Source organism: Cimex lectularius, unplaced genomic scaffold (assembly GCF_000648675.2).
Source record: "Cimex lectularius strain Harlan isolate CLEC.00 unplaced genomic scaffold, Clec_2.1 scaffold59, whole genome shotgun sequence".
NCBI classification, from domain to species: domain Eukaryota; kingdom Metazoa; phylum Arthropoda; class Insecta; order Hemiptera; family Cimicidae; genus Cimex; species Cimex lectularius.
In genome coordinates this window covers 292,367-318,280 of record NW_019392794.1, presented here as the reverse complement: position 1 = coordinate 318,280, position 25,914 = coordinate 292,367, and the positions used below count along the sequence as shown (strand labels likewise).

The 25,914-nt window shown below is 35.0% G+C and overlaps 1 protein-coding gene across 3 annotated transcripts in view; it reads left to right on the top strand.

Moving 5' to 3' along the window:
* LOC106661788 (ankyrin repeat and fibronectin type-III domain-containing protein 1) overlaps positions 1–25,914 on the top strand; it is a 118,339-nt gene that overhangs the window by 50,291 nt on the left and 42,134 nt on the right. The window contains exon 2 of one of the 3 annotated variants that reach the window (XM_014385427.2): positions 9,248–9,368. The exons of 1 other annotated variant lie outside the window; for it this stretch is intronic. In XM_014385427.2, coding sequence (XP_014240913.1) covers positions 9,311–9,368 — 58 coding nt within the window. In that variant the 5' untranslated portion in view covers positions 9,248–9,310. Of the gene's footprint in view, positions 1–9,247; positions 9,369–22,300; positions 23,598–25,914 lie in introns of those variants that run through there. One more of the 3 variants, XM_014385425.2, reaches the window with a different exon arrangement.

The window sequence follows — 25,914 nt, the reverse complement described above, 5'->3', positions numbered from 1 at the left end:
CGAAACCTAATAGATGTAATAAGCAAAATGAAGTAAACTTTACTAAAGCTCTCCGTGGCAATTTCATTTGTCGCCGAGAATCAAATAATTTACACGACATTCGAAAAATGGCAAAAAGGAGGGAAAATTCAAAAGGTTGTAGGTTGAGATGGGAGTTGATGTCCGAGTGGATCAGTAACGATAGCTCAAGTGGCGTATTGAGCCGAAGGTCGTTGGTTCGAATCCCGCCCTTGAAACTGAATTTTTTTTTATCTCAACTAAGACCTTACATAAAAAGATTAAGTAATTGAAAGTGTTAATAAATTATTTGAACTGGAACTAATCTTGCGATGTTCTTCAATTTTTAAAACAAGTTATACTCCTTTAACCACCAATATAAAGAGATGGCGATCAAACATGATAAGATCGCATCAGTAAGAATCAATATTAAAAAAAAAAAAAATAGCGGTCGTTGGTGGACGCTAAAGAACACGGCACCTGACAAGTCCAAAGTACTTATAAAAAGGGCATCTGGTAGATCCATTTGAAAAATGGCAAAAAAGAGGGATAATTCGAGAGGTGAGGTTGAGATGGGAAGTTGGTGTCAGAGTGGATCAAAGTCACGACAGCTCAAGTGGTAGAACAGCGGCGTATTTAGCCGAAGGTCGTGGGTTCGAATCCCGCTCGTGACACTAACTTTTTTATCTCAACCAAAGCGTTAATTAATTGAAATGAATTTATTTGGTCAATCCGACCACGAAACCTAATAGATCTATTACATAAGGTTTATGTTTCTCAAAAGAAATTAAAATTATACTAAATGTGCATCGAAGATTCAGTTCTGAAGAATTGTTAAAAAAAAATGTGAATTCTTTAATGTAAAAAAACTTTTTGTATTTGGCGCATGCATTGATACATTTAAACTTAAAACATATAGATATAATTGACATGTGTATCCTACTCGTTGTTTAAAAACTCAAAAATTGTCTTGCGTAAAATTAATTCTGAACTTTTTGCCAAACATGCCTTAATTTTTAGTTTAAAACTGCACTTCAATTTAAATTTAATTGTTATGACTTTAGTAATGTTAATGAATTCTTTTTTTTATTTCATTTATTTGATATTTACAATTACAAGTGAATTAATAAATTCAAAAATTATTTAATAAAGCATGTCATTTGTAATGTTTAAAGTTCCTCTGATTTTGTTAGAGTATGTAAAAAAAATGTTGTTCCAATCATCACTTTGTAGAAGTGTGAACTATAATTTATTATCTGCTCATATCATTACCTCACGTAAAAATATTGTTTTGCTTAATATAATGTAACTCGTACCAACTCCAACCCTCTGTACTAGAATGTTCTTATTGTGGGTTGGCATAAGAAATACCTATTTTTGTTAACTTGTTTCTTTTTTTTTCTATCTATTTTCTTATTCTCTGTTAAATGTATCTCTTATGCAAATAAATTTTTCAATTTCTTTAACAGCAGAAAATCACGAATCCATCTGTGACCTTTGTCACCATTTCCATTGCCTTTATTATAAAGCATAATAACATCTTCGCTTAATTCTTTGTAATTCTTTTAAACTGGTGAACGAGAGTTGTAAATATAATTATTTATCACCCCAAAAGAGGACATTTTTAACTTTTCAATTATACAGATACAAGAGATGTCGGATAAATCAGCGGTATTATTTAGTACGATAGCTGGTTAGATCAAAACACAACAGCGTGGCTGAGTTTGTCTAAAAGTGATTACGTAAAGATTACATTGCGTGGTTAGGACAGCATTGTCTAAAAACGAACTTACACTGTCTAGGAATCATGAATATGGCTTAAACAACAATCAAGAATCCAACTTGTCATGCAAAAGGTATAGAAAATTTAAATATAGGTACAGAAAACATTGTTTAGTCTAATTTTATATGGAAAGACGAGTTGTGATGTAAAAAGATTATTCAAACAAAAACAAGTTTTTGAATTAAAATGCTGATGGTATTGCACAATTCTGAAAACTTGGGACGGATTCAATTGGATGAAAAGACTTAACTTCCATTCACTCTCACATTCAGTTTATATAGTCCAACATAAAAATTATTAAAGAATAAAAATAAATTAAAAAATATTAAAGTATTAATTTATTTTATATGCTATATTACTGTTGATCATATTATACATTTTTTATACTAATGGTTTTTGTTTAACTATATTTTCAATATATTCACCAGTTTTCGTGGTCCGCTTGACCAATTAATATCATTCAATTAATTAAGGTTTTTAGTTGAGATAAAAAAGTCAGTGTCACGAGCGGGATTCGAACCCACGATCTTCAGCTTGATACGCCGCTGCTCTACCACTTGAGCTATCGTGACTTCGATCCTCTCGGACACTTAATTTCCCATCTCAATCCCACCTTTTGAATTTTTCCTCCTTTTTTCCATTGACACTGACTTTTTTATCTCAACTAAAAACCTTAATTAATTGAATGATATTAATTGGTCAAGTGGACCACGAAAACTGGTGAATTTAATGAGTTAAAATGGAGTATACTTCACTAAAGCTCTCCGTGGCCATTTCATTTGTCGCCGAGAATCAAATAGATTACACGACATTTGAAAAATGGAAAAAAGAAGGGAAAATTCGAGAGGCGAGGTTGAGATGGGAAGTTGGTGTCCGAGAGGATCGAAGTCACGATAGCTCATGTGGTAGAATAGCGGCGTATCAAGCCGAAGACCGTGGGTTCGAAACCCGCTCGTGACACTGACTTTTTTATCTCAACTAAAAACCTTAATTAATTAAATTTTCAATATAATTTAATTTTTAGTTAAACGAAAGATTGTAATGTAATTCTTATAAGTATATAATATAGCATTTTTTCTGTGTCAGTTTTTTCTGTGTTCTTTTGATTAATCGTTATTATTTAGCAAAATTATGTATAATTCTCCGGCTGACGGATATTCAAGCCTTGTATGCTTTTAGATAACTTTTTTTTTGCTCGCGAATTCATAATTATTTCTAAAGAAAGCATGTTATTATTATTAGTTCAATTTGAACCTTCCCTCTGACCCTCTCTCTTTCTCATGCTCATGCAAGAGAACACAACAAACCAGATTTGCATTTAATTGAGACAAAAAAATTTACGTAGAATCTAGATTTGAAAAGTGAATAAATTAATATGTATATAGATATATTAGAAGAAAATAATAAACATAATTTGTTATTTTTTATATATTATGCAATGCTGAAGGAGTTAATAGTATTTAATAACATCCAAATATTTTTCCAAACTTATTTTTTGAGTGATGAGAACAGCCATGAAAACTTTCCAATCGTGTCAATAAGAATTTAAAGATTCTTCATTAAGATAAACCTTGTACCATAAAGATTCATGGTAAAGTCTCACAAATGTGCCTATATTTAAATTTGAATTTAAAATTGTAAAGCACATCGTGGGGATTTGTTAAGTACGACTATTTGAGTAAAAAACCGCGAAACATAATTTTTATCGCCTCCGCCGGATGTAATTGCAGGGCAAATTGAATACGTGACCAGGAAATGAAAGTTTTGAAAAAGGACAGTGAAATCTAAACCATCGTTTGAGCAGTTTTATCTTTTCATTTCGATTTTTGATGAGAATTTTTTTTGCCACTAGTCTTCCCGGTCATATTAGGACAATTAACGGCCGAGAACCCACGAGGGTAGGATCTGGACTTCAACCCCGGCAATTTCCTGGCCCTTGAGTATTTACAAGGCTTTTATTGGAGATGGGCGCAAACAGCTGTTGATTAGAACTGATGATGTTTACCTCGCCGGTTTATACTTTATACGGAGGGCGTGAACGGAGTGTTTTCTCTCTTTCTGGACAAACAATCTAGGTCGATTTTACTGTCGAAGGATTTGTTTTTCTTCAATTTAAAAATATATAATCAATATTACTTCGGAATCTAAAGGTTATCAAAATGTATCAACTCGTCAGAAAAACTCTGTCAAAACAACGTAATTTTTGTTTAAATAGAAGTTTTAGTGTCAGTCGTTTCACTACTTTACGCGATATATTTGTTATTATACAAATATTATATGTTGATATACACAGATTTGTTTGTTCTATAAGCATGGCCAGGAGGATACTTAATTTTGCTTAATCCACAGTCATGACATCTTGACAATGTGTAATAAATAGAAACATTTAGGATATTTTAAGAAAGGAAGAACGAAGTGAGAGAATGAAAAAGAGAGAAAGAGAGAGAGTGAGTGAGAGAGTGAGAGAGAGAGAGAATAAGAGAAAGAATAAGAGAGAAAAATTAATATTTTTACAAATCTCGCAGAGGTAGGTCAATTTGACCTTTCTTGCACTCAACGAGAATCGAACATTTTACAATTTAAACTTACATACATGCACTTCCAGATGATCATAGATATATTATAATTTAAAAAACACAATCAAAATAGGAAATTTAAGGTGAACAGTAATAATAACTAAGTCAAAATTTACATTCAATTAACTATAGCAAATAAATAATGAAAATTATATAATTACATAATTTACTAGTAATGTAGATTACATACATACAAAATTAAATTTTCATCACCTCATTACAAACTGAAATAAATCTATTAAGAAATAAATCCTGAAAAGAACTTACAAATTTGTGCAAAATGACATACAATACAATATAATAGTTTGAATACTTGGTAGATATAATAAAATCAATTATTAATCATTCTTTATTATCCCCTCAGAAAAATTGAAAGATTTTAAAATGGCTAATAATAATTTGTGGTTTGAACTATTAAAAACATGTTTAAAGTCTATAGCAGTGAGCACAGTCACAAGACTATTATAATTTTTGTTTTCTAATAGAGTCAGTTAAATTAACTAGAGATGTTTGTGTACCGTGGATTTTTCTAAAATCAAACTGAAATTAATTGATGTAGGAATAATAATTATTAATATAACTGCTATTGTTATTATAAATGATTTTGTCCATAATCTTAGCCAATGTAGAGATGATTCTTATTGGCTTATAACATTCGCATTTGTCAGGTGGAGATTTTTTTATGATAGGTATTACCACTGCCATTTTCCAAATTGTAGGATATGTAGCAGTTTTAACAGCAGTATTATATATATTACACAGAATTTTAGAAATTATAATATAAACTTCATAATTATTATTATTATTATTATTAATTTTAAGGGCGTTTTAACGGCTAAGCTCATAAAAATGGTACTGCTATTCCATCAGGACCAGGTTATTCAGATTTATTCCATTAAATTCGTCAAATATCTATACTCCGGTTATTGTGTTAAATTCAAATTTATTAATTGAGGGATTCATATTTTTATTTTCATAATACTGTATTAAATTGTTATAAACCGTTGCTATTTGCTCCTAATTCAACAAAATATTTATAAAGTTTGTTATAAAGCGTAGTGAGAGGTAGTGAGAGAGAGAGAGAGAGATAGAGAGAGAGAGCAAAAGAGAGAGAGAGAGAGAGAGAAGGAGAGTAGTGAGAGAGTGAGGGTTGTTAAAAAATATTGGAGGTAAAATGGGAGAAAACTACACGGGATAAGTAAAATGAGAGAGATATTTCTAAAAATTTAAATAGTAAAATAATCGTAGGAAAAAATTAAATTAATACGCTATTTCAATTTACAGTTTTCACTACATACCTGTACAATAATACAGTTTTAATACTCGTTTTCAGACATTCAGGAAGGATTTCAAAATAGCAAGACATTCATACCAGTTAATTACACGGCAAGGTGCATAGTAATTGTAGCCAGCATTTGGAATGAGGCTCACCATGGTTATATGAGGCGGGCTGGAGATTTCATTGTAAATGTCTAACAGAATGACGCCGAGTAAACCAATTGTTCTCAGTGCGGTTTGTACTGGATTGTCATTCTTCACGTTAATTCCATTCTGATGTTTGCCCGATTCCAAGTCGCATTGTCGTGCTCAGTTTAAATAGCGTGTATGTGGATGAACGGAAATTCGACTTAGTACACGATGAACGCTTGTTCGTTTGGGCTTGTTGTTATGACACGTTTATACCATGTTAAGGTTTTATCTATACGTACTTTCAATGGAATGGCCAAACAGGGCCAATCATCATTTCATCATCGGTCGAGCTTAGAAGACGTCACGAGAGGTCTCAGGAACTTTCAACAAGGCGAATATTTTTAAACTTCAAGCTCATCAATTTATTTTCACAAAAATTACCGACCATATCTATCATTTGTTTAAAAAATATATATTTTTTAATGAGATAATTACAATTCGACACCAAACACGCATGACATTTACAGCTTAAAGTTCAAACAAAGCATATTTACATGCATAATAGTGCACTTAAAAATAAACTCTCTAGCAATTACGTCGAAGATAATTTATACTAATAACTCATAACATTAATCCGGGTATTCACGGCAACTCAATTTTCTGTTATTACATTTTCCGAAAACCCGCAATCCACCGAGTGGGGACAGGTTGTAATTAACGTATACTTAAAGCCAATTTGCATTATTCCTGCATTATTCCAGTCGTAAATCAACTTTCTACGAGTAATGCTAATCCCTTGTGATTAGGCTAAGTTTCTAATTTCAACGCATGCCACATTCCTTGGGGAAACAACGTCTCATTACAAAGTCATCCAGAACGCAACAACTAGCCTAAGTGAATGTCTTACCATAAGCGGAAACTATTTAAAACTACTCCTTTTATCACAATCATGCATGATTAAGATCCGTAATGATCGAAGTTGCAATGCTGAAAATCATTATAGTTTGTTGTATGTGTGCTTTGCTTGAATAAAAATCCTTGTACATAGAAACCCTCTCCTCCAGAGGCGGTTGTGTCCCTGAACATAACAGACTGCAGAAGGAGCCTTATTTCCTTATCAAAAATGGGACATTCAAAGATAAAAGCTGGGAACACACTTATCCGATGCAACGCTATGCGACGCTACCCAATGCAAATCCAAAATCCAATTTTCTTTAAGATTCTATTAACCCCTGCACATCTGCCCGATGCCACGCAACGATACTCTACTCTACGCTCTGCGATCCCCACTGTCCAGATTTTCGCCGGGTAGCATCGAATACAGTCGAAGACAAAAGAACCGGACCCTCATATTTTTATTTCAAACTATATGTCTTATTGTCCTTATATTAATTACAACACACTTATTTTAATATAAACCAAATTAACCGAGATCAAAAGTTCATTAGTTTTTATTTAACAAAAAAAAAATATATATATATAATTTTTAGTAAAAACTAATGAATTTTTGATCTCGGTTAATTTGATGTATATTACAACATATTTATTTTAATATACACCAAATTAACCGAGATCAAAAGTTCATTAGTTTTTATTTAACAAAAAAAAAATATATATATATAATTTTTAGTAAAAACTAATGAATTTTTGATCTCGGTTAATTTGATGTATATTACAACATATTTATTTTAATATACACCAAATTAACCGAGATCAAAAAGTTATTAGTTTTTACTTTTAAAAAAAATTAAATTAAAACTAACGAATTTTTAATCTCTGTTTATTAGGTTTATATTAAAATAAGTGTGTTGTAATTAATATAAAGACAATAAGACATATAGTTTGAAATAAAAACATGAGTGCCCGGTTATTTTGTCTTCGACTGTACTCGATGCTACCCGACGAAAATCTGGACAGTGGGGATCGCATAGCGCATAGCTAACCATACTTTAGTAGGGTAGCGTTGCATAGCATCGGGCAGATGTGCACGGGGGTAATACAATCTTATGGAAAATTGGACTTTGGATTTGCGTCGGGTAGCTTCGCGTAGCGTTCCATCGGGTGTGTTCCCCGCTTATTTCCTTCTGCTCCTCTGTTAAAAGCCACGGGGTTGCCTTCAACCAAAACCGTTCCTAGAAACTACAATCTGTCAAATTTTTCGACGCCTGTATTGTATGCGATACTCAATTCCGCCGGTCCTGGCTTCATCTCTGTTTTATCACGTATATTCCTTGTTATCTCTTATTTTTTCCAATCTTCCTCTACAGCTGTGTCGCTTATAGTGGACATTCGGACGAACAGGAAAAGCGTCTGAAAAGACAAATGAATTGTTGGGTCAGGTTTATTTTCGGCACTCCAGAATGGTGAAAGTCACACCTGTAAGTATCCTGGCTAGGAAAAATTTCCTACGCAAACTTTTACCAACCCACAAATTTTCGATGTCCTCACTATATTTTCAAGCTACTTCAAATCAAATCTTCTATCAACTCACTTAATACCCGTTCATCTCCCAATGACCTACCTTCCTCGTAATAAAACCTACAGATTCGAATCTTCCTAGCTCGTGCCACAATTATCTGCAATCCTCCTCATTTGTACCATACTGTGGAATTTAGAATGATGAATCGGCCTTAAGATTGGGGATTAAGGAAGTCAATTCTTGCATATATTCGATGCGTTTTCCGACTTTTTTCCGACAATTTTAGTCTCTCGTTATTTCGGACGTCTTTACCTTACTTTCTGTAGTTTCGAGAATTCGTGCAAGTGTAGAGGACTTCTTTATGTAATTGCTAACCAACTTTGATGATATTTAAGCCTGCATAATGTATAACAAAAATTCTGTGATCATTTATAGAACAAATTATAATACTGACCTCATCAGTTGCTTGTATGCAATTGTCGGGCATATCGAAATCTTTAAAAAGTGCTAGGAAGAATTGTAAAAATATTATCCCTAAGAATTTTTTTCTTTTTCAATTTATGGCAATATGATAGGGTTCGAACAAAAGACGTTCCTTTATGATTAATCATTTCAGGAAGCACAACTTTTTAAAAAATGTTAACCTCAGTAGCTGAGCCACACTTTGAATATAAAAGTGAGCATCCTGTCGTAATGATTAATGCAATTTCTTCGATGATTAATTACTTCCCTTGAGCACGTTTTATGCATTCATCAATGTAAGATCCTTTGTTGAATAGAAATACGTATTATTCACAGACAACTAACTGAATCTATTCTGGCTGTATTTACGTATAAAACTGATGTATGATTCTTAGGATCTTCGTTTCTCTAATTATGAAAAATTGATTTATTGTTTACTGTACTATTACTATTTATTGTGCTATAACAGACGCGGTAGATTATTGTTTAAATTTCTCTTCGACTTTATTTTAATTATTTTACTTTTATTGTTTTTGTTTTGTTTTTTTGTCGTATATTTAGTTCTTTTATTTTTATTTTTATTCAATTTTTTGTTTACAGTGTCGGAGTTGATTTGTAGTGTTTAAAAATCTCTAAGGAGTGCACAAGTATTCATCTGAAGGAATGATTTGCTACATGCCTAGAATTCAGGTTATCGAGAAACTGGGGCTAAAGTCAGAAGGTAATGTTTATTTATTTTATTTATTGTATTTACAAGGAAAAGGAGAAACGGACACTTTTTCAATATTCTGGAAGAATATATCCGGAAATAAACAAATCCATCTTCGTAACATATGTAAGTCGTATTAATCTTTGAAGAATAAATTTTCTACTAGCTTAATAATAGAAATCTATGAGTCGATGAATTCCAACGAACCGATTCTTAAAAACGATACATGGTATGGTAAAACAGGATACTAGGAGCGGGTTTTGTGTTCCCCAGGCACAGCATCCTTTGGCTTATTGTACCTTCCTAGTTCCTTAGTTCAGTGCAATAGACTCTATACATCTCCTTAGAAGTATCGGGTCATTGACTGTCGCTGCTGTAATTTGATTCCTTAAGTTTTTTTGTATGTTAGGTTGAATCTCCATTGAGCTGTTGCTTCGCAGTCGAAGATGATATGGGTAGCTGTTTCCTCCTCCTCATTACATAATCTGCAAATGGGATCATCGTTGTATATGCCCATATTATGTAGATGTTTTCTCAGATGCCAGTGACCGGTAGTAGTCCTACCACTCCTCTGAGTTTGACCCTCGCCAATTGCAGCAATGATTTTGCCATTCTTGGTGAGGGTTGTTGGTTTCATCATAAGTTTGTTGTGTCTAGACAGTTCAGCTACTTATCCTTTTGTTTTGTTTGGATCCATTCTGCGATGGAGGATTCTATATTTGTTTTCGTCATCCCAAGTATAGATTCGGGGCCTATCTATGGTCTTGCAGATCCTCCTCTGGCCAGACTGTCTGCTTTCTCATTACCCAAAATTCACTGTGCCCTAGCACCCAAGATACCATCAGGTTGTACTGTTGCCCCAGGTTTGGGAGATTTTGCAATTTACATCCGCTGACTAATTTTGATGTGATTATTTTACATGCTAATGCTTTAATTGCTGCTTGTCTATCAGATCTTATGAGGATTTATTTTGCCAGTGTAACCTCTTTTAAGATTTTCCAGGGCACAAGCATTGATGGCATATATTTCTGCTTGAAAGACCGATATGTACTTCCCTAATGAGTTTGACTGCTCATGTTTTGGGCTTGTACAGTAAATGCCCGATCCAGTTCCTTTATTTGTTTTGGAGCCATCTGTATACCATACCATTGTGTCTGATGTACTCCTGTGTTCTTCCTCTCCTTTATAATCCGTTGAGACTTTGTAGGAAGTAGTAAAAAATGTTTTCGGGATCATATAGTCACTGCCCATTTCTAATCTCTCTGGGTGTCTGATTTTGTTGATTATGATTGCCCGAGTTCGTTTAGTTTCGTTTTAGTATTTTCTGCGTAAGCTTTTATAATTAATTAACTATATAAAAATGATGAAATCAGCATTGTTATATATTTTATCGTTGAAAAATCGCACAGATCAAATTATAATTGTCGTTGATATCTCTTCTGTCGTCTTGATAAAACCCCAATTTTACTGTTCTTCTAAATACAGTTCAGGTTACTTTAATTTAATGAATTGTTTACATTTATTTATCTACTAAAAGTTCAAAGGACTGTGAAATTTTCTAACGCCTTTTTTTAAGCTGTGCTGAATACGCAATAGCTTAAGGTCATGTTGAGAGCTACAGAATCCAGATCACATTCCTTTAAAAAAAATAAAAAATAAATAAAAAAAAGTTCTTTGTCGACTTGTTCATTTTCTCTTTCGATCAAGGTCTTGAAGCTGTATGATTTCGTAATGTCTATATATCGGTATACTGGACGGGGTTTTATGTTTTTCTCCACACTCCAGATTAACAAATGTTAGATGTTTAAGAGATTGATTCGTCAAAGGTCAAAAAGTTGAGAGAAGGGCTTTAAATGACTTTAGTGTAGGTATGATCTGCAAATACAATGTGTTTAATCTTCTTGACACAGTGGAAAAAATTGTGCGATCCTGCTTTATTTTGTCGGTGGCAAATTTGCAATTTTTGTAACCATTGAAATTTTCTTAGTGTGTTTAATGGGATTAGGTTTCAACTTGAGAATTTGCCCTAGTCAATGCATCCATTACGTCGTTTTTCTTCGTTTCAGAATTTTGTTGTATAATTTTAAGCCGTTCATTTTGCCAATCATCACAGTCAATATACACACAATTTGACTTGGGAGACAAAAGCTCTCTGACACTAGAAAGGATTTAGATCATTCCATATAAATATTCCTGGGGTCTAGAAAAGGCATTTCAGCTGTGAATTTAGGCATAGATGACAACGTTTATTCTTTGAAAAAGTTATGAGGGGCCCAGCCGACCTTTCCAACCATCACAAAGCTGTGTAAAAATTAAATGAAGGCTCTCTCAAGGGTAATTATAGGGTGAAAGGGGAAAAAAATAAATTGCTTTAATCTAGTAACAGAGTTTACTTTTATACATTAAATGCAGTTCAGGGTTTGAAGATAGGAAAGTATTCACAACTTTTTGTCCAAATACCATTTTTTTCAGGATAATTGAAACGTGATTATTTCAATTAATCAATCTTTTTATGTAAGGTTTCACTCGGGCACCAACTCTCCATCTCAACCTACAACCTTTCGAATTTTCCCTCCTTTTTTCCATCCTTCAAATGTCGTGTAATTCCAGTGAATCGAAGTCATGATAGCACAAGTGGTAGAGCAGCGGCGTGTTTAGCCCAAGGTCGTGGGTTCGAATCCCGCTCTTGGCACAAACTTTTTCATTTCAACCAAAACCTTCCATAAAAAGATTGATTAATTGAAAGAAGTAATTTGGTCAATAGACCACTAAATATAATGGGGTTGTGATTATTTAAAAAAATAAATAACGTTCTTCGAGTAAAATTGGTTCACTACTTTGACTGGTACTAACTTTGTTATTCTAATACCTGAAACAGGTTATTCAGAATCAGCTTAAGGTGGACTTTGAGAGTACTAAGGAGCAATCCTAGGACCCACTTACATTTTTGTTGCTGAATACATCAGTGGTTTTAATTCAGATGATCCAAAGTCAAAGATGGTCCTAACTGGGAGCTTATGAGGTTATAAAATACTAAGCCCATTGACGATTGAGCTCCCTATTTCCATTTAGTACAAATTCAGACTACATTATACAATTTTTCACATTTTGTAAATATGTGTTTGATGTGTCCGGCGCAAGACATCCTTCGATCAATAATTAATCTTAAAAACTTTATTTGTAAACTTATTGTAATGTTGTACGAACCTGAGACGTTATTTGGAAATTCTTTTTATTTCGTCAGAAAATGGAGGGATAGATTTAGAATAAGATATTTCTAGCTTGTTATCGTTGCACAATTCACATAACCCGTCCAATTATAACCCATAATTATTAAACTATGCTGTCAAATAAATAAGTGTGCATGCATAAATAGTTTGGTAGTTCATAGTTTGAATATAACAGAAAATTTCATATTGTCATTATTATTATTTAAACTGGAATTTGGAAATAATACTTTTACTGTCGACAAAGCATGAGAGGGCTGACAATGAAGTAAAGGATGATCGGAATAATTGGCTGTACAGTTGTGTTTGGCTCGTGAGAAATTCAACAACCGTATGAATATTCCAAACTTTTGGTATATCTTAAGACAAGGGTGTTTCAAACTACGTAATTCTATGTTAAACCATTCCAATCGGCTTTTGTCAACCTGCAGTTTAAAATTAGCAAAAGAGAAGAAAGTTAAAGCATCAATTGTTTGAAATGTAAGTAGACAAAAATATAGTATTGACGTTTGTATGATTTTAAGAATTGTAGATGAAATCTTAGTAAAAAAGCGAATCTTGCCTAAGAGCAAACGGTTTTTATGCTTTCACGAATACTTCAATTATAAGAACAAAAAAGCGCCGACAAATGGAGATTTCATATATAGGTGTCCATGTAATTTACACTTAGAAATCTAATGGCTGCGTTTCACCTGCCAACATGGTTGATCACAGCCGTGAAAAATTAATTGCGCGAACGTCCTTACGATCTGTGAGACGGAAATTATCCCGTTCTCAATGGATGAGCCCCTTTGGCCCTGGGGGGGGGGAGATTTAAGCTTCTTTTATCGATGGAGATCCCTGATCCTTGCAGACGGATGAGAAGAGAAGACTGAATAAGTAATGTATTATTTATTTACCGAACCCAAAACCCGAGAAAACGCTCCTGCTTGGGTCCTATGTTACATTGGATAACCCAGGATAAAGAATAAAACTTGTTCAATAAACTTTTTTGTTATTTAATTTCATCGATATTGAACCAAGAGGCCGGATAACAATGTAATAAAAAAAAACCTTTGGCTGGAATATTAAATTAACAAAAACAAAAAGTGGGAAAAACGGATCATGGGATTTCTCTTTCATACAACAACGAATATAATTCATCTTTTCAAAGCATCATATAATAGGTTTATTACTGATTATCAGGCCGATCTCTCTGACAACCAAGTAAACCAGTCCTTAACAAAAGGTCGTTTAATCTGGTGTCTTGAGACAAGAGGGTTTTTACAGCCAGTATCGGGCATCTGTAGGTATCGTTCCGCAGTCGACTTGCCTTCTCGACAGTGATATTCAGAATAGGTTTCTGAGTAGAGAGTACGTAAAAATATGCGATACTTCGGAAAGGTTGGGCATCAGATTTATAGGCAAATTGCGGCGGTTCCTTAAGGCTTTCCTGATGAACCGAAGATACCTCTTCATCGTCATTAAGAGAGCTGTATCCAGACAAGTAGACTGGCTTCTAATGCACATACACGACTTAAAATATAGAATATAACGATTATTTAAAAGGCTGTTAGACCAGTTCTAACTTTCCCTGGACAACAAACTACTAATACTCAGCATTCCCAAATACAAGGACGTCCGTAAAAGAACAGTGAGGATCTTTAACTTCCGTACCTGGCTCATGGCCTTACCGGAGTTTTGATTCTCAAGATGAGAGATGCGTTGGTGTAGAAGCTGTCCCACCCCGTGGGGCCAAGACGAACCTCACTCCGCGCTTGCCCATTCCGAGTCGTTGTGTCTGCGTTAAGCATCACACCGTATGCCGCACGTAAAGAGCTACCCATGGTGGCTGAAATGCATCAGCCTGGTCTCCCACGCACTCCGATACTAATATACAGTCCTTCCCGTATACTCGGTCGTCCTAAAATGGACAATGAGGATCTTTAACGTCCGCATCTAGCCTATTCGGCCTTATCGGACGTTCTGATTCTCAAGATGAGAGCTGACGCGCCTCCACATACGACAGAATGGTGTTACTGCAGCAGCGTTGGTGTAGAGGCAGCTCAGCCCCGAAGGGCCAAGACAACCTCACTCCCCGCTTGCCCATTCCGAGTTGTCGGGTCATTAAGCATCAGACCGTATGCCGAAATACATCAGCCCGGTCTCCCGCGCACTCCCTAGATAGAGAAGGCCACTCTATCTCCCAGAGTATTGAGGCTTCCCCAGCGTAGAAACTACCGGATCCGCTTCGGCCGGGTTTCGTTTATAGTGGAATTGCTAACCACCCCCTAGAGGAGTACCGCCTACGGTAAAAGCCTCCAATCGAACTCAACCTACACCTACGTGCAAAGCATACTCGAGTAGGAACAACCGATTCACTACCAGTTCCCATCCGCTATTACTCACGCATTCGAGGGACTTTTCAGCATAATCATAGCGTCCGCCATATCCCGTGAGGCCGGGTGTATAACGGTGGTCATACGCAAGTTTCGTGCGAAGGTCACAGGTAGAAGACAGCTTCTTCTCTAAGTTCCCTCCAGGGGCGTCACCACGTACCACTACGAATCCATTTCCAGTGTAAAGGGGCTGAATTTTGCAACATTTCTGTTAACTCCGATACTAATATACATTCGTTCCCAATCTTGCTCAAGGTCCTGAGAAGGACAAGAGGATCTTTTAAGACCGCGCCTAGCCCTAGGGCCATAGCGGTCCCCCGTGCAAGCACAGGATCGTTTTTCAAGAAGGGAGGCGACACGTTTCCGTCTATGGTGGGGTGTGCAATACCGTAGATTTTCACGTAGAGCCTTGAAAAAGGCTCTTCCCCGCTTGTCCCTTCTGCAGGGCTGGGTCGGCAGACCGCCCTACCAGCGTCGCAGCCGAAGCTACTCCCGATCGATAGAGAAGGCAGCTCTATCGAAACCCCGAGTGGAGGCGCGCCCCTAGCGTAGGCACTTCCGACAGACAGGACGGCACCGGTTTTTATTTAAGTGGAATGCTAACCACCGTCCAGGAGGCACTATGTACCTCCTGGGCTACTCTCAAGGAGCCTCATCACGAACCACAACGAGTCCGACCTTAATTGCAAGCAGTAGACTTGGAACATACTTGCGCCCGTAGTTCAGTAATTCTCGCATATAGGACTCGCATGTTGCTGTCCGCGAAGTGTAACTGATCTCACACTCGACGGTTAACTGTGGCAAATTCTCTCAGCATAAATTTGCTAAACCGTCTACTGATGTAGAATGCTTGCCAGGCACTCAAGGCTACAGTAAGCCTGGATATCCTCTTGCCACCAAGAGGAGGGAGTGGAGTCTGGGGAGAATGGGGAGTGATTGGGATTGAGAAAGGGTGTAGTTGTTTGTTCGGCTGTTTGCAAGGCTGCACCTTGGGCGATGGGATCGCCAACCCCTACGCCGCTGATACTAATATACAACCCAGTACTGAAACTTATCTGGACAAGCAATAAAGAAATATGGGTTTTAACCTAACGTTCCAATCACGAATCTTTAGATTCATCGCCGTCGGTTTGTTTTACGTTTCAATCCGCACAATCCATAACGAACTCAGTACTCCCTGTATAAAAGAAGCAGCAAGAAAATTCCACGCTAATCTCCAATCCAACTCTAATCCCTATGTACAGCAACTTTCCTTCCTTCCTCATCCCCAATATATTCAACATCAAAAAAGACAGTGGCCCAGTTTTCTGCTCTCAGAAAATGCGAGTGATAAAAATTAATAGTTGATTTTGGAGTGGTTTCACTGAGTAGGTAGTTCAATCGATTGATGGATGTTTGTGTCATCCCGATGTTCTATGTAACATTAACTTCCCAAAAATGAATAGGGATATTGGTAATTTTGTAGTATTTACTTTCCCTAGCATTTTTATTTTACTTTCATTATTAATTGCATTAAAATTTATTTTAAATTATTATGTTTTTTACTGAAGGAAAATTTAATTAAGTATTTTGAAAAGTAACAAAATAAAAGATTGTAAATCCATAATTTTGCTTAATGATCACAATAATTCTTTTAAACCTTGCATAATGTCCCCTGGGTTAGCTAAAACCTCTAAATCCTGTTAGGCATACTGTTAATAAGGTTGTCACTAATATCACAAGGAATTTCACTCCATAGATGTTGCAACACTGCACCCAGTTGTTGCAGGACAACTGGCTGCGGATGGTGATCGAAAAGCCTTTTCTGCAGCGCAACCCACATATGGTCAATGAGATTGAAGACAAGAAAATGGGGGAATGGCTAGATGGGAAATTCACAGATTTTCTAAACATTGATGAACAACTCTGCATCTATGAGGTCTGACATTGTCATCCAGAAATCGAAAATTCCTGGCAATAAGATCCATGGTTTGTGGGATGTATTCGTCGATAATTTCTTGGACGTAAAGGACTGCGGGGAAGTTGCCTTAAACAATATGGAGTCCAGGGTATATCCCAGCCCGGACCCAGACCGCCTCCTCCTAACTGCACTGTTATTAAAAATGAGGATTAACATTTCTTGGTTTTTGTTCTAGTTTGATCTATCCAACTAACAAGAATATATCGGTTCATGTAATTAAAATTAATAGAATAAGAATAAATTATAAATATCCCTCTACCTTGTTGAGTAGTTTATGTAATTTATTGCGCCTCTCGCAGATTGCTCAATAAAAAATGTATTAATATGTACATGCTACAACTTATGCATACTTTTTTTTAACGGTTTAGCACTTCGCTCCCAATTTTGAAGAACATCTGAATTAGAAACGACGGATTATTATCCTTCCTTTTTAAGTGTTTTCTTTTTTAAAGTCAATGCTAGAAGAAATAGTCTTTCAAGCAGTGATTGTTGTCATGGTATATTTTGACTATTTTTGAAATTATTTTTTAGCTTTATAAGAAGCGACATGAAACTAGTTTGCACTTTCAAACTTTATATCTCTGCCTCTTAATAAACTAAGTCCACAACTTCAACAACTCGACACCCTGACTGCAGCCCCAAGGCTTGTAGTGCTACCATATAATTGATCTGGCCGCAGTATTAAAAATTTCGCATTCTGCTCTAATTTTTTTTTTTTTTTCAGGAACATCAAAACCCAATAAGTTTTTGTCAGAACCTCAATTTTAAATAACATTTCAGTGAACAATTATTATTCAGAAATCGTGAGATGCGGTCTGGTGTGATGTAGGTTTCAGAAAAACATTTTCTTTATTGTACCAACGTTTCGATCTTTAATGAGATCATCTTCAGGGCTCAAAGTGTTTGTCTTCTGTGTAATTGTGCCATTCTTGCGTGTCGTGTTGAGAGCATCTCACGATTTCTGAATAATTATCGACCAACGGTCAATAATCACCACACATTTCAGTGAACATGAAGCATGAAGGAAATTACCGATTAAATTAAAATCAAATATTAATTTTCGAAATACTTTCTCCTTTTGATTTCTTATGTTAATTAATAGTTTTGGATTGGTAACATGTACCCTTTGAACATATTTGAACCGGTGCCAACACGGATTAGATCGATGTTAATCTTGGCGGACGCAGGTCCGTCAGGCGAGTCTAAAGGCAAATCGCCGTGAAGATGAAGATAGATTGAATGCGCAGATTGTCTTGTCCGTATTATTGCCCCCTGGGGAAAGCGAAGACTGCCAGTTGGGGAAAAAATTAAGGTTTTTATATCTGGGAGTTAAAACGTCAATTTAATATAATATCTCGCTTATATACATTTTTATATTAAATCCAGAGAGAGAGAGAAAAAGGGGATCGAGATTCATTTCCCACTCTTTGGTTTATTCTGTCTAAATTACTTTTACTAACGTTTTTTTTTTAAAACAACTTGTAAATCATTACAATTGTATTGTAATCGGTATGGTTTACAAGTTGATGTGTATATATATATATATATACACACCCGACGCACGTACAGTTACACAGCGTGTATTATCACAATAATCACTATCACAATCGCAACGCCTCTTTTGTTATTAATGCACCATTTTGAACGAAACCTTGTAACAAATTGTTTGTTAAATGTTATGAGCACAACCTTGTAATAAATTGTTTGTTAAACTTAATCGTTTTAAATAAAGTTATTCCGGTGTTTGATAAATTTTCTTCCTAACCATCAAAATTAAATAATTTTTATAAAACCTCATGAATTTCTGATAAAAATTGTTTAATTTGGTTTACATTAAAATAAGAATGTTGTAACGACAAAATTACATATACATAGTTTGAAATAAACTACAAAAAATATGAGTGTACTCTTCTGGCGCTTCTCGACGAAAATGGTGTAATTTTATGAGCAAAACCATGAAATAAATNTACACAGAAGACAAACACTTTGAGCCCTGAAGATGATCTCAATAAAGATCGAAACGTTGGCACGATAAAGAAAATGTTTTTCTGAAACCTACATCACAACAGACCGCATCTCACATTTCTAAATAATTAAAATAAATATGTTGTAATTAATATAACGACCATAATACATGTTGTTTGAATAAAAATATGAGTGTCCGGTTCTTTTGGCTTCGACTGTACTCGATGCTACCCGACGAAAATCTGGAAAGCGGGGATCTCATAGCGTAGGGTAGGGTAGCGTTGCGTGGCATCCACACACACACACACACACACACACACACACACATATATATATATATATATATATATATATATATAAATCAGTTTTCAACACAAAACTCAATTTTGGAGAAAAATCTCATAACACTTGTATTTTTAAAATTTTATTCCCTCACAATAGATTGATGTATCGTTTTTCATGCCGGTCCACTGCTCTTATGACCTTCCACTGTGGTTTTCAAAACTCCACATTCCCACTAGATTTATTATATGGTTTATATCATCCAAGGACCTATCATTACCGTTTTTTAAACATGAATATGCCGCTCAATGACCAGCTGTTTCAGTAGTTGTAAATTTTTTAATGTCTTATTACGCCTAGACTTTCTTAACAAATACAGATAAAGTTTATATTTTTCCAAAGAATTCATAAAACTAAGGCTAGTCAAATGTTAATGAACAGGTTTCTTTAGTGATCTACTGTTGTTTATTAATTAATGACTGGTAAATATTAAATATAATCCATTATATTTCGCTGTCCGATTGACCAAATAACCTCTTTCAATTAATTAATCTAATGTAAGTGTTGGTAGAAATAAAAAAGATAGTGTCACGAGCGGGATTCGAACCCATGATCTTCGGCTAGGCCTTAGGCGAAGGTCGTTGTCGAATCCCGCTCGTGACACTAACTTTTTCATTTCAACCAACACCTTACATAAAGATTAATTAATTAAATATCAATACCATATTTACCATCTTGGAACGTGTTCATTTGATAAAACACTCAAAAAGACACCAATGATGATAAATATTTTTTATTATATAAAAGTTGGTATACACAGAGCCACATTTTTGTGACTTCCATTTTCGTTAAGTCAACTAAATGACGTGTCAAGAGTGGATGATATAGGGCGATCCATTGTAGCTTCCGACGGCCAATTAGTTTATCCCTGCCGGCCGCCTGCTTTGAAGCCCACAAATCACCGTCAACGACTATGAATTCCTGAACAATCGGATCCAATTAATCTGGCATGTGTTCGCAACACGATGCATGAAGAATGACGGAATCCGACCGAGAGCACAAAGCCGTTCTACGGAGTTCCCCAAAGTAAACAGACAGGCCGGCAATAGAGGCGGGAGGAAATTTTCCAGCTGAGGAGAAAGAAATTCATAAATGAGTTATACGCAATTTCTCCAGGGGGCCTGCCTGATAAAGTGTCTACGCGATTTAACGAAGAGTACAATATGAAAGAAGGATTTTTACCTTTTACCATGTATGACGTACGCCTCACTTATCGTCCATAGTACAAAAAAACTTGCAGGTCGATAGGATAAGGTAAAATTTATTTAAAGGGGAAAATGTTATGTAAAGAACAAAAATATATAAGTAAAGCTGATACCTAATAAAGATTAATTACAAATATATTATTATTTAATTTTAAACTGTAATTACAAACTTTTTAATGAAAACGTTTACATACTAATAAACCAGTTGTAAAAATTGTTTATTTTAAAACATTTTCAACACTTTGCCCGTCTCATCTTCAATTTTTTTACTGTTTAATAAACAAACAATGCTCTTTATTTATTAATACCTTCATCATCCCTCATGATACATTAATTTTAAATATAGCATTAAAATTTTATGAATCATTGCTAACACCACAGTTGTTTGGGTAAAAAGGCTTGGGTTATCAACGTTTTTTAATGTTTATCAGAGCGCATAAATCAATTACACTAAGGGAGTGAAAAACACGGAAATATATCCGCTTATGTTTTAATTTAGTGTCCGAATTCTTCATTACTTTCCATCCGTCAAATTCTCGTTAAATGAACCCTTTTTCCCTTCATATTAACACTTTTTAGATTTAAATTAAGCTCATTAAAGCATTGAAAAACATCGAAAACCATATGAAATATAAGCATGTAAAGTAAAAATGTTTTATATTGGAAAAAAAAGTTCTATAATATAATTGGGCTTTGGTTAGCTTTAACAACTTTCTAAGCTCTCTCGGCTTAGAAGGCCATATGAAAATTAAATATAATTAAAACTAAAAATTACATAAAATTAAATATCAAAACAATTGTGAACTGACTCTTTTATTAATTTCAGAATTTTTGTGAAATTGGCCGTATTTATATGTATAAAAAGACATAAAAAAATTATTTACTATTAATCTTAAAAATTACGAAAAATTAAACATTAAAATAAAAGATTGTTCTTTCTTACAAGGGTAAAATGTTTCTTAACCAAAATGAAATCTATACATAAATCCCATATTAAAATAAGGCTTTGTTATTTTTATATCTTATTGTAGATAACTTTTCAAATGCACGAATTTTATTCTTCATGTTTTTTAGGTTTTAAAGAAGGGGCTAATTTGAAATTAAATTGGGTAATTTTGATGTTAAAAAAAGGAATTTGAAATTAAAAATGGTAAATTTGAAGTTAATAATGATTAACTTGAAATTAACAGTTCGTTTGAAAATAAAATTGGTTAATTTGAAATTAAAAAGAATTATTTTGAAATTGGAAAGAGCTAATTGGAAATTAAAAGGGAAAATATTGATATTAAAAATAGCTAATTTGAAATTAAAAAGAGCTAATTTGAGTTAATGGTGATTAATGTAGAGTTAAAACTTAATTTGAAATTAAAAATGGCATTGATCCAATGAAGGGTCATTATAATTTTACTTATCTCATATATTGTTAATGCTTTAAAGAAAAGTTCATTTGAAATTAAAAATGGCTAATTTGAAATTAAAAAGAGCTAATTTGAGTTAAAGGGGATTAATGTAGACTTAAAACTGTTAATTTGAAATTAAAAATGGTTAACTTGATCCAATGAAGGGTCATTATAATTTTACTTATATGTTTTTAATGCTTTAAAGAAAGGTTAATTTGAAATTAAAAATTGTTAATTTGGAATTAAAAGGGTTAATTTGAAAATAAATAATTATTAATTTGAAATTAAAAATGGTCAATTTGACAGTACAAACGATTTATTTAAAATTAAATGTCTGATTTAATATGAAAAAGAGTTATTATATTCTTTCTTCAATACATGCTTTTCATAATGTAAAGGAAAGTTTAATTTGAAATTAAAATGTAAATAAATAATTTACTGGTAAAAAAGGGTTAATTTGAAATTAAGAAGAGGAACCTTTGACTAAAAACGGGTTAACCAGTCAAAAAGGGGTTGTTTGACGGAAAAAAGGTGTATAAATGGAATAAAAATTTTTCTTGCTTATGACCAACCCTTAGAAAAACCGCCTATCAAGTCGGTAGTTGAGTAACGTTTTTTAGTATTGATTGAAATAAAACAAAAGAATAATAGCATAAGAATGTATGATACATGACTACATATGAACCATATATTTATCAGATACTTGGACGGTGAAGCAGCAGAAGCCCTACCCCCACTTCGCCACGGTATCGACAACACACCTTGAGCATATTGTTCTCTCCCCCTGTACAGAAGAACCCCAGCCTGTAACGGTTTTCAGTCATCTGCCGATTTTAAAAGCGGTCGCAGTGCGCTGTATCTATCGTGATGAGTCGTCCGGGATATCCTGTCGCATGTCTTTTCAGGGACGCCCCGCCTTCATTAGAAGGGCCCTTGAAGAAAAAAACCCGTTCTTCGAATCTAGCTCTCAAGAGTGAGTAAAAAAAAGAGTTCAAGAGGCATTTCTTCCGGGGGCCTTTGTTTGTTCCGGTAATTAAGAACTAGTGGGAGGATCACTTGAATAAATAAAAAAAGGATTATCAGTACGGCTTTTCGACTTATTGGTTATTATCCGGATCTCCAGGCGGCACGAGTGATCCGTCCCGTTCGACTCAAATATGAAGAACAGGAAAGAAGCCGGATATAAACAATTGAGCCCGGAAAACACCGGTTTTAAAAGGATGGATCGCAGCTTGTCCTTTAGGGCTTCGTTACGGAGAATGAGCTGCAGAATCGGAAGTCGACAGACAGGTGAAATGGGTGGGGGAGCTTCACATTTACGACAGGTGGATGAAGAACGTTACCGACCGGATGCGAGTAGGGCCAGGCTTCCAGTGGTAAGCCTGTACGCCGGTCGGGAGGACATGCGATTCCTCAGGAGGAAAACCTCGGTTAGAGAGAGCAAAGTGCGAGTTATAAAACATAGTCCGTCTTCGGCGTTATCGCCCAATTCTAGGATACGCGTCGACCGTCTTGTTCGTAAGCTCGGGCCTGAAGCGTTCGAGGCGGCCGAGTGCGGCGTAAGGAAAAGTGCGGCGGAAGTGAAAAAAAGTGCCAAATCCAAGGAAGTGGACCAAGAAAACGCCGATAGTACGAAAAGGGATTTTCCGAGGAAGTACAGAGTGAGGAAGTCTCTCGAAGCGATTCCCTTATCGGATCCACCGAAAAGGAGGAAATCGTTGGGAAACCTCCTGGAAGGAGAGGAAACCGAAGAAAGTCCGATTAGTGAGTATAAACAAAACAGCCAAAAATAATTGTGTTAAGAGAGTCGTGTTGAAATAAAGCCAATGTTGAACGTTTTTATCTCGTAGCAGTTGGTGGCAACAGGTGTTCCAATTGTAGAGAGGAAGCAATCCAATGGCATATGCTTTTAAACTATTAAAATTTATTTTTTTATTTACTACTGCACTTTAAATATGCAACAAGCAAAAATGTTGAAATTATTAGTATATTGTGTGCACACATGAGGACACACAAAAGGGCATGTAAGGCATGAACGACGTCCATCCAGTGATTGGAGCCGTTAGTTCATCAACAGGGTGGAGATCACATGGTAGCTATTTTTTGCCAATAAGTGCCTGGCTAACATCGCTTCAGTCTCCGACGAGGATTAGCGAATAATTTTGTGGATGATAATTCGAGGATTAAGAGGTTTGAATGATCGGATTCCTAAGAATCAACAGTTTCGTAACGGAATTGGGCAAATTTCTGGGGGCATTTTTAAGTCGGTATGAATTGTATGGTTAGAGACAGAAAGGAGCGTGAACTGTTGTTCGCAGAATTTTAGATTATGGTTTGTAATATGTTAAGTTCAATTCAAGTCCGTATGTCCTTAGGGGGTCTAGCAGGGCAGTGTAGTCTTGTTTTATTTGTGAATGTAAGTTTGGATCGCTGTCAAGTAGTCTTTTCAGCAGTGTGATTCTTGCATTTAAATTTTTACATTTGAGACTCGTATGGAGATTTCACGCAAGTCGTTTGTCGACGTACAGTGCAAGTTATCGTACTTGGGTTGTTTATTCTTACAAAACATGTACTACAACATTAACAACTAACAGCCTACAACTTTATAGGATATGGGATGTACCTACCATGAATGAGAGTATAAACGACAGGTCAGAAATTAACAAAAGAAATGTATTGGTCTGATTTAATTAATGCGTATTTAAGAATAAAAATACGTGTAAACAAAAAACAGCTGTTAAATTCATGGCTGCCATGTTGGTTACCTACGCCCTGACGGATAGCACATCACTACATTTTCGACCTAACATCTAACATTGGCCCTGGCCTGTTAGATCGAACAATGTTAACAAGCCGATTTTTACAAGTCTACGTCATCATTTTCCTCGATCTAACACGACCTAACAGAGTTAACACAAAGATCGTGAATACCCCAATTATCAAACTTCTTTCCTTTACGTAAATGTATTAGCTAGTAATTTGATGAAGTTTTGTTGTAAATCACAATGCGCTGAGTTAAAACATTGGAACGACGTTCTGGTTTACAGAAGACATGAAGTCCGAATGAATCACCAAGGAAACAGTTGTGCACACTTTATAAAGAACACCTGCTGTTGAACATGATTAGCATTAAACCATTGAGTATTTTTAACCTCAAATCGTCAGACGATTGAATCTGCGAAGAAAGTTTTCACTAGTCTATTCATTCAGACTGGAGGTGTAACGTATTCTTTCAAAATCAGATACATTTGAATTTACTGCCAACAGTAAACAACTCTGCTTTCATGTAAATAGAATTATTTATTCGTTGAGTATAAAAAAAGTAAAGTTTAACTCAAGTAAAAAGTTTAAGTCCTTTTTACTCCTGTTATTTCTTCAAAATAGAAAATTTGAAAGATTTAACCACACATATCGTTTATATCAACGGCAAATAAAGGAGCAAGGAATTTAAAAAAAATAAATAAATAAAGCAAAATTTAGTTCTTCTGGTAAGTTACTACCTTGGTGTTTCCCATGTCCACAACATTTTTTAATATTAAAGATCACATGATGGATGGACCTGTTGCCAAACTACGTGGAAAAAGGATATTCGGTGAGGTCACAACGAAACAACAATTCTTTCGGTTTTTGCCGAGCTTTCGACGATTATCGGCATCACCAAGGCCCGTTTATTATGGTAAAACATAGCAGTTAGAAATATTGTACAATTTAGAAACAAAATTAAAAACAATTATATTAGGGGGATTCGTGATGTTTGTTAGATGTTAACTCCTGTTAACTCGAATAGAGAAATGACCAGTAATATCGTGAATGCCCCCTTCATTTCTTAGAATGTTAAACGTTAATTTTTCCTCAATACTGCGCGTGGCGACTGTTAGAACCAAAAATAAAGCTATAACAGTCCTTGAAGGCTTGTTGTTGTTTGTTATGGTTTTATTTGTAATAAATTGTAAGAAGTTACTAAAATGCCAGAAGTTACTAAAAGAGGAAAATTAATCAACTTTTCATTCAACATGCTATCTATGCACTCGAAATATGCTAACAAATGACATGCTTCAACTCGTGCTGACATACCTAACTT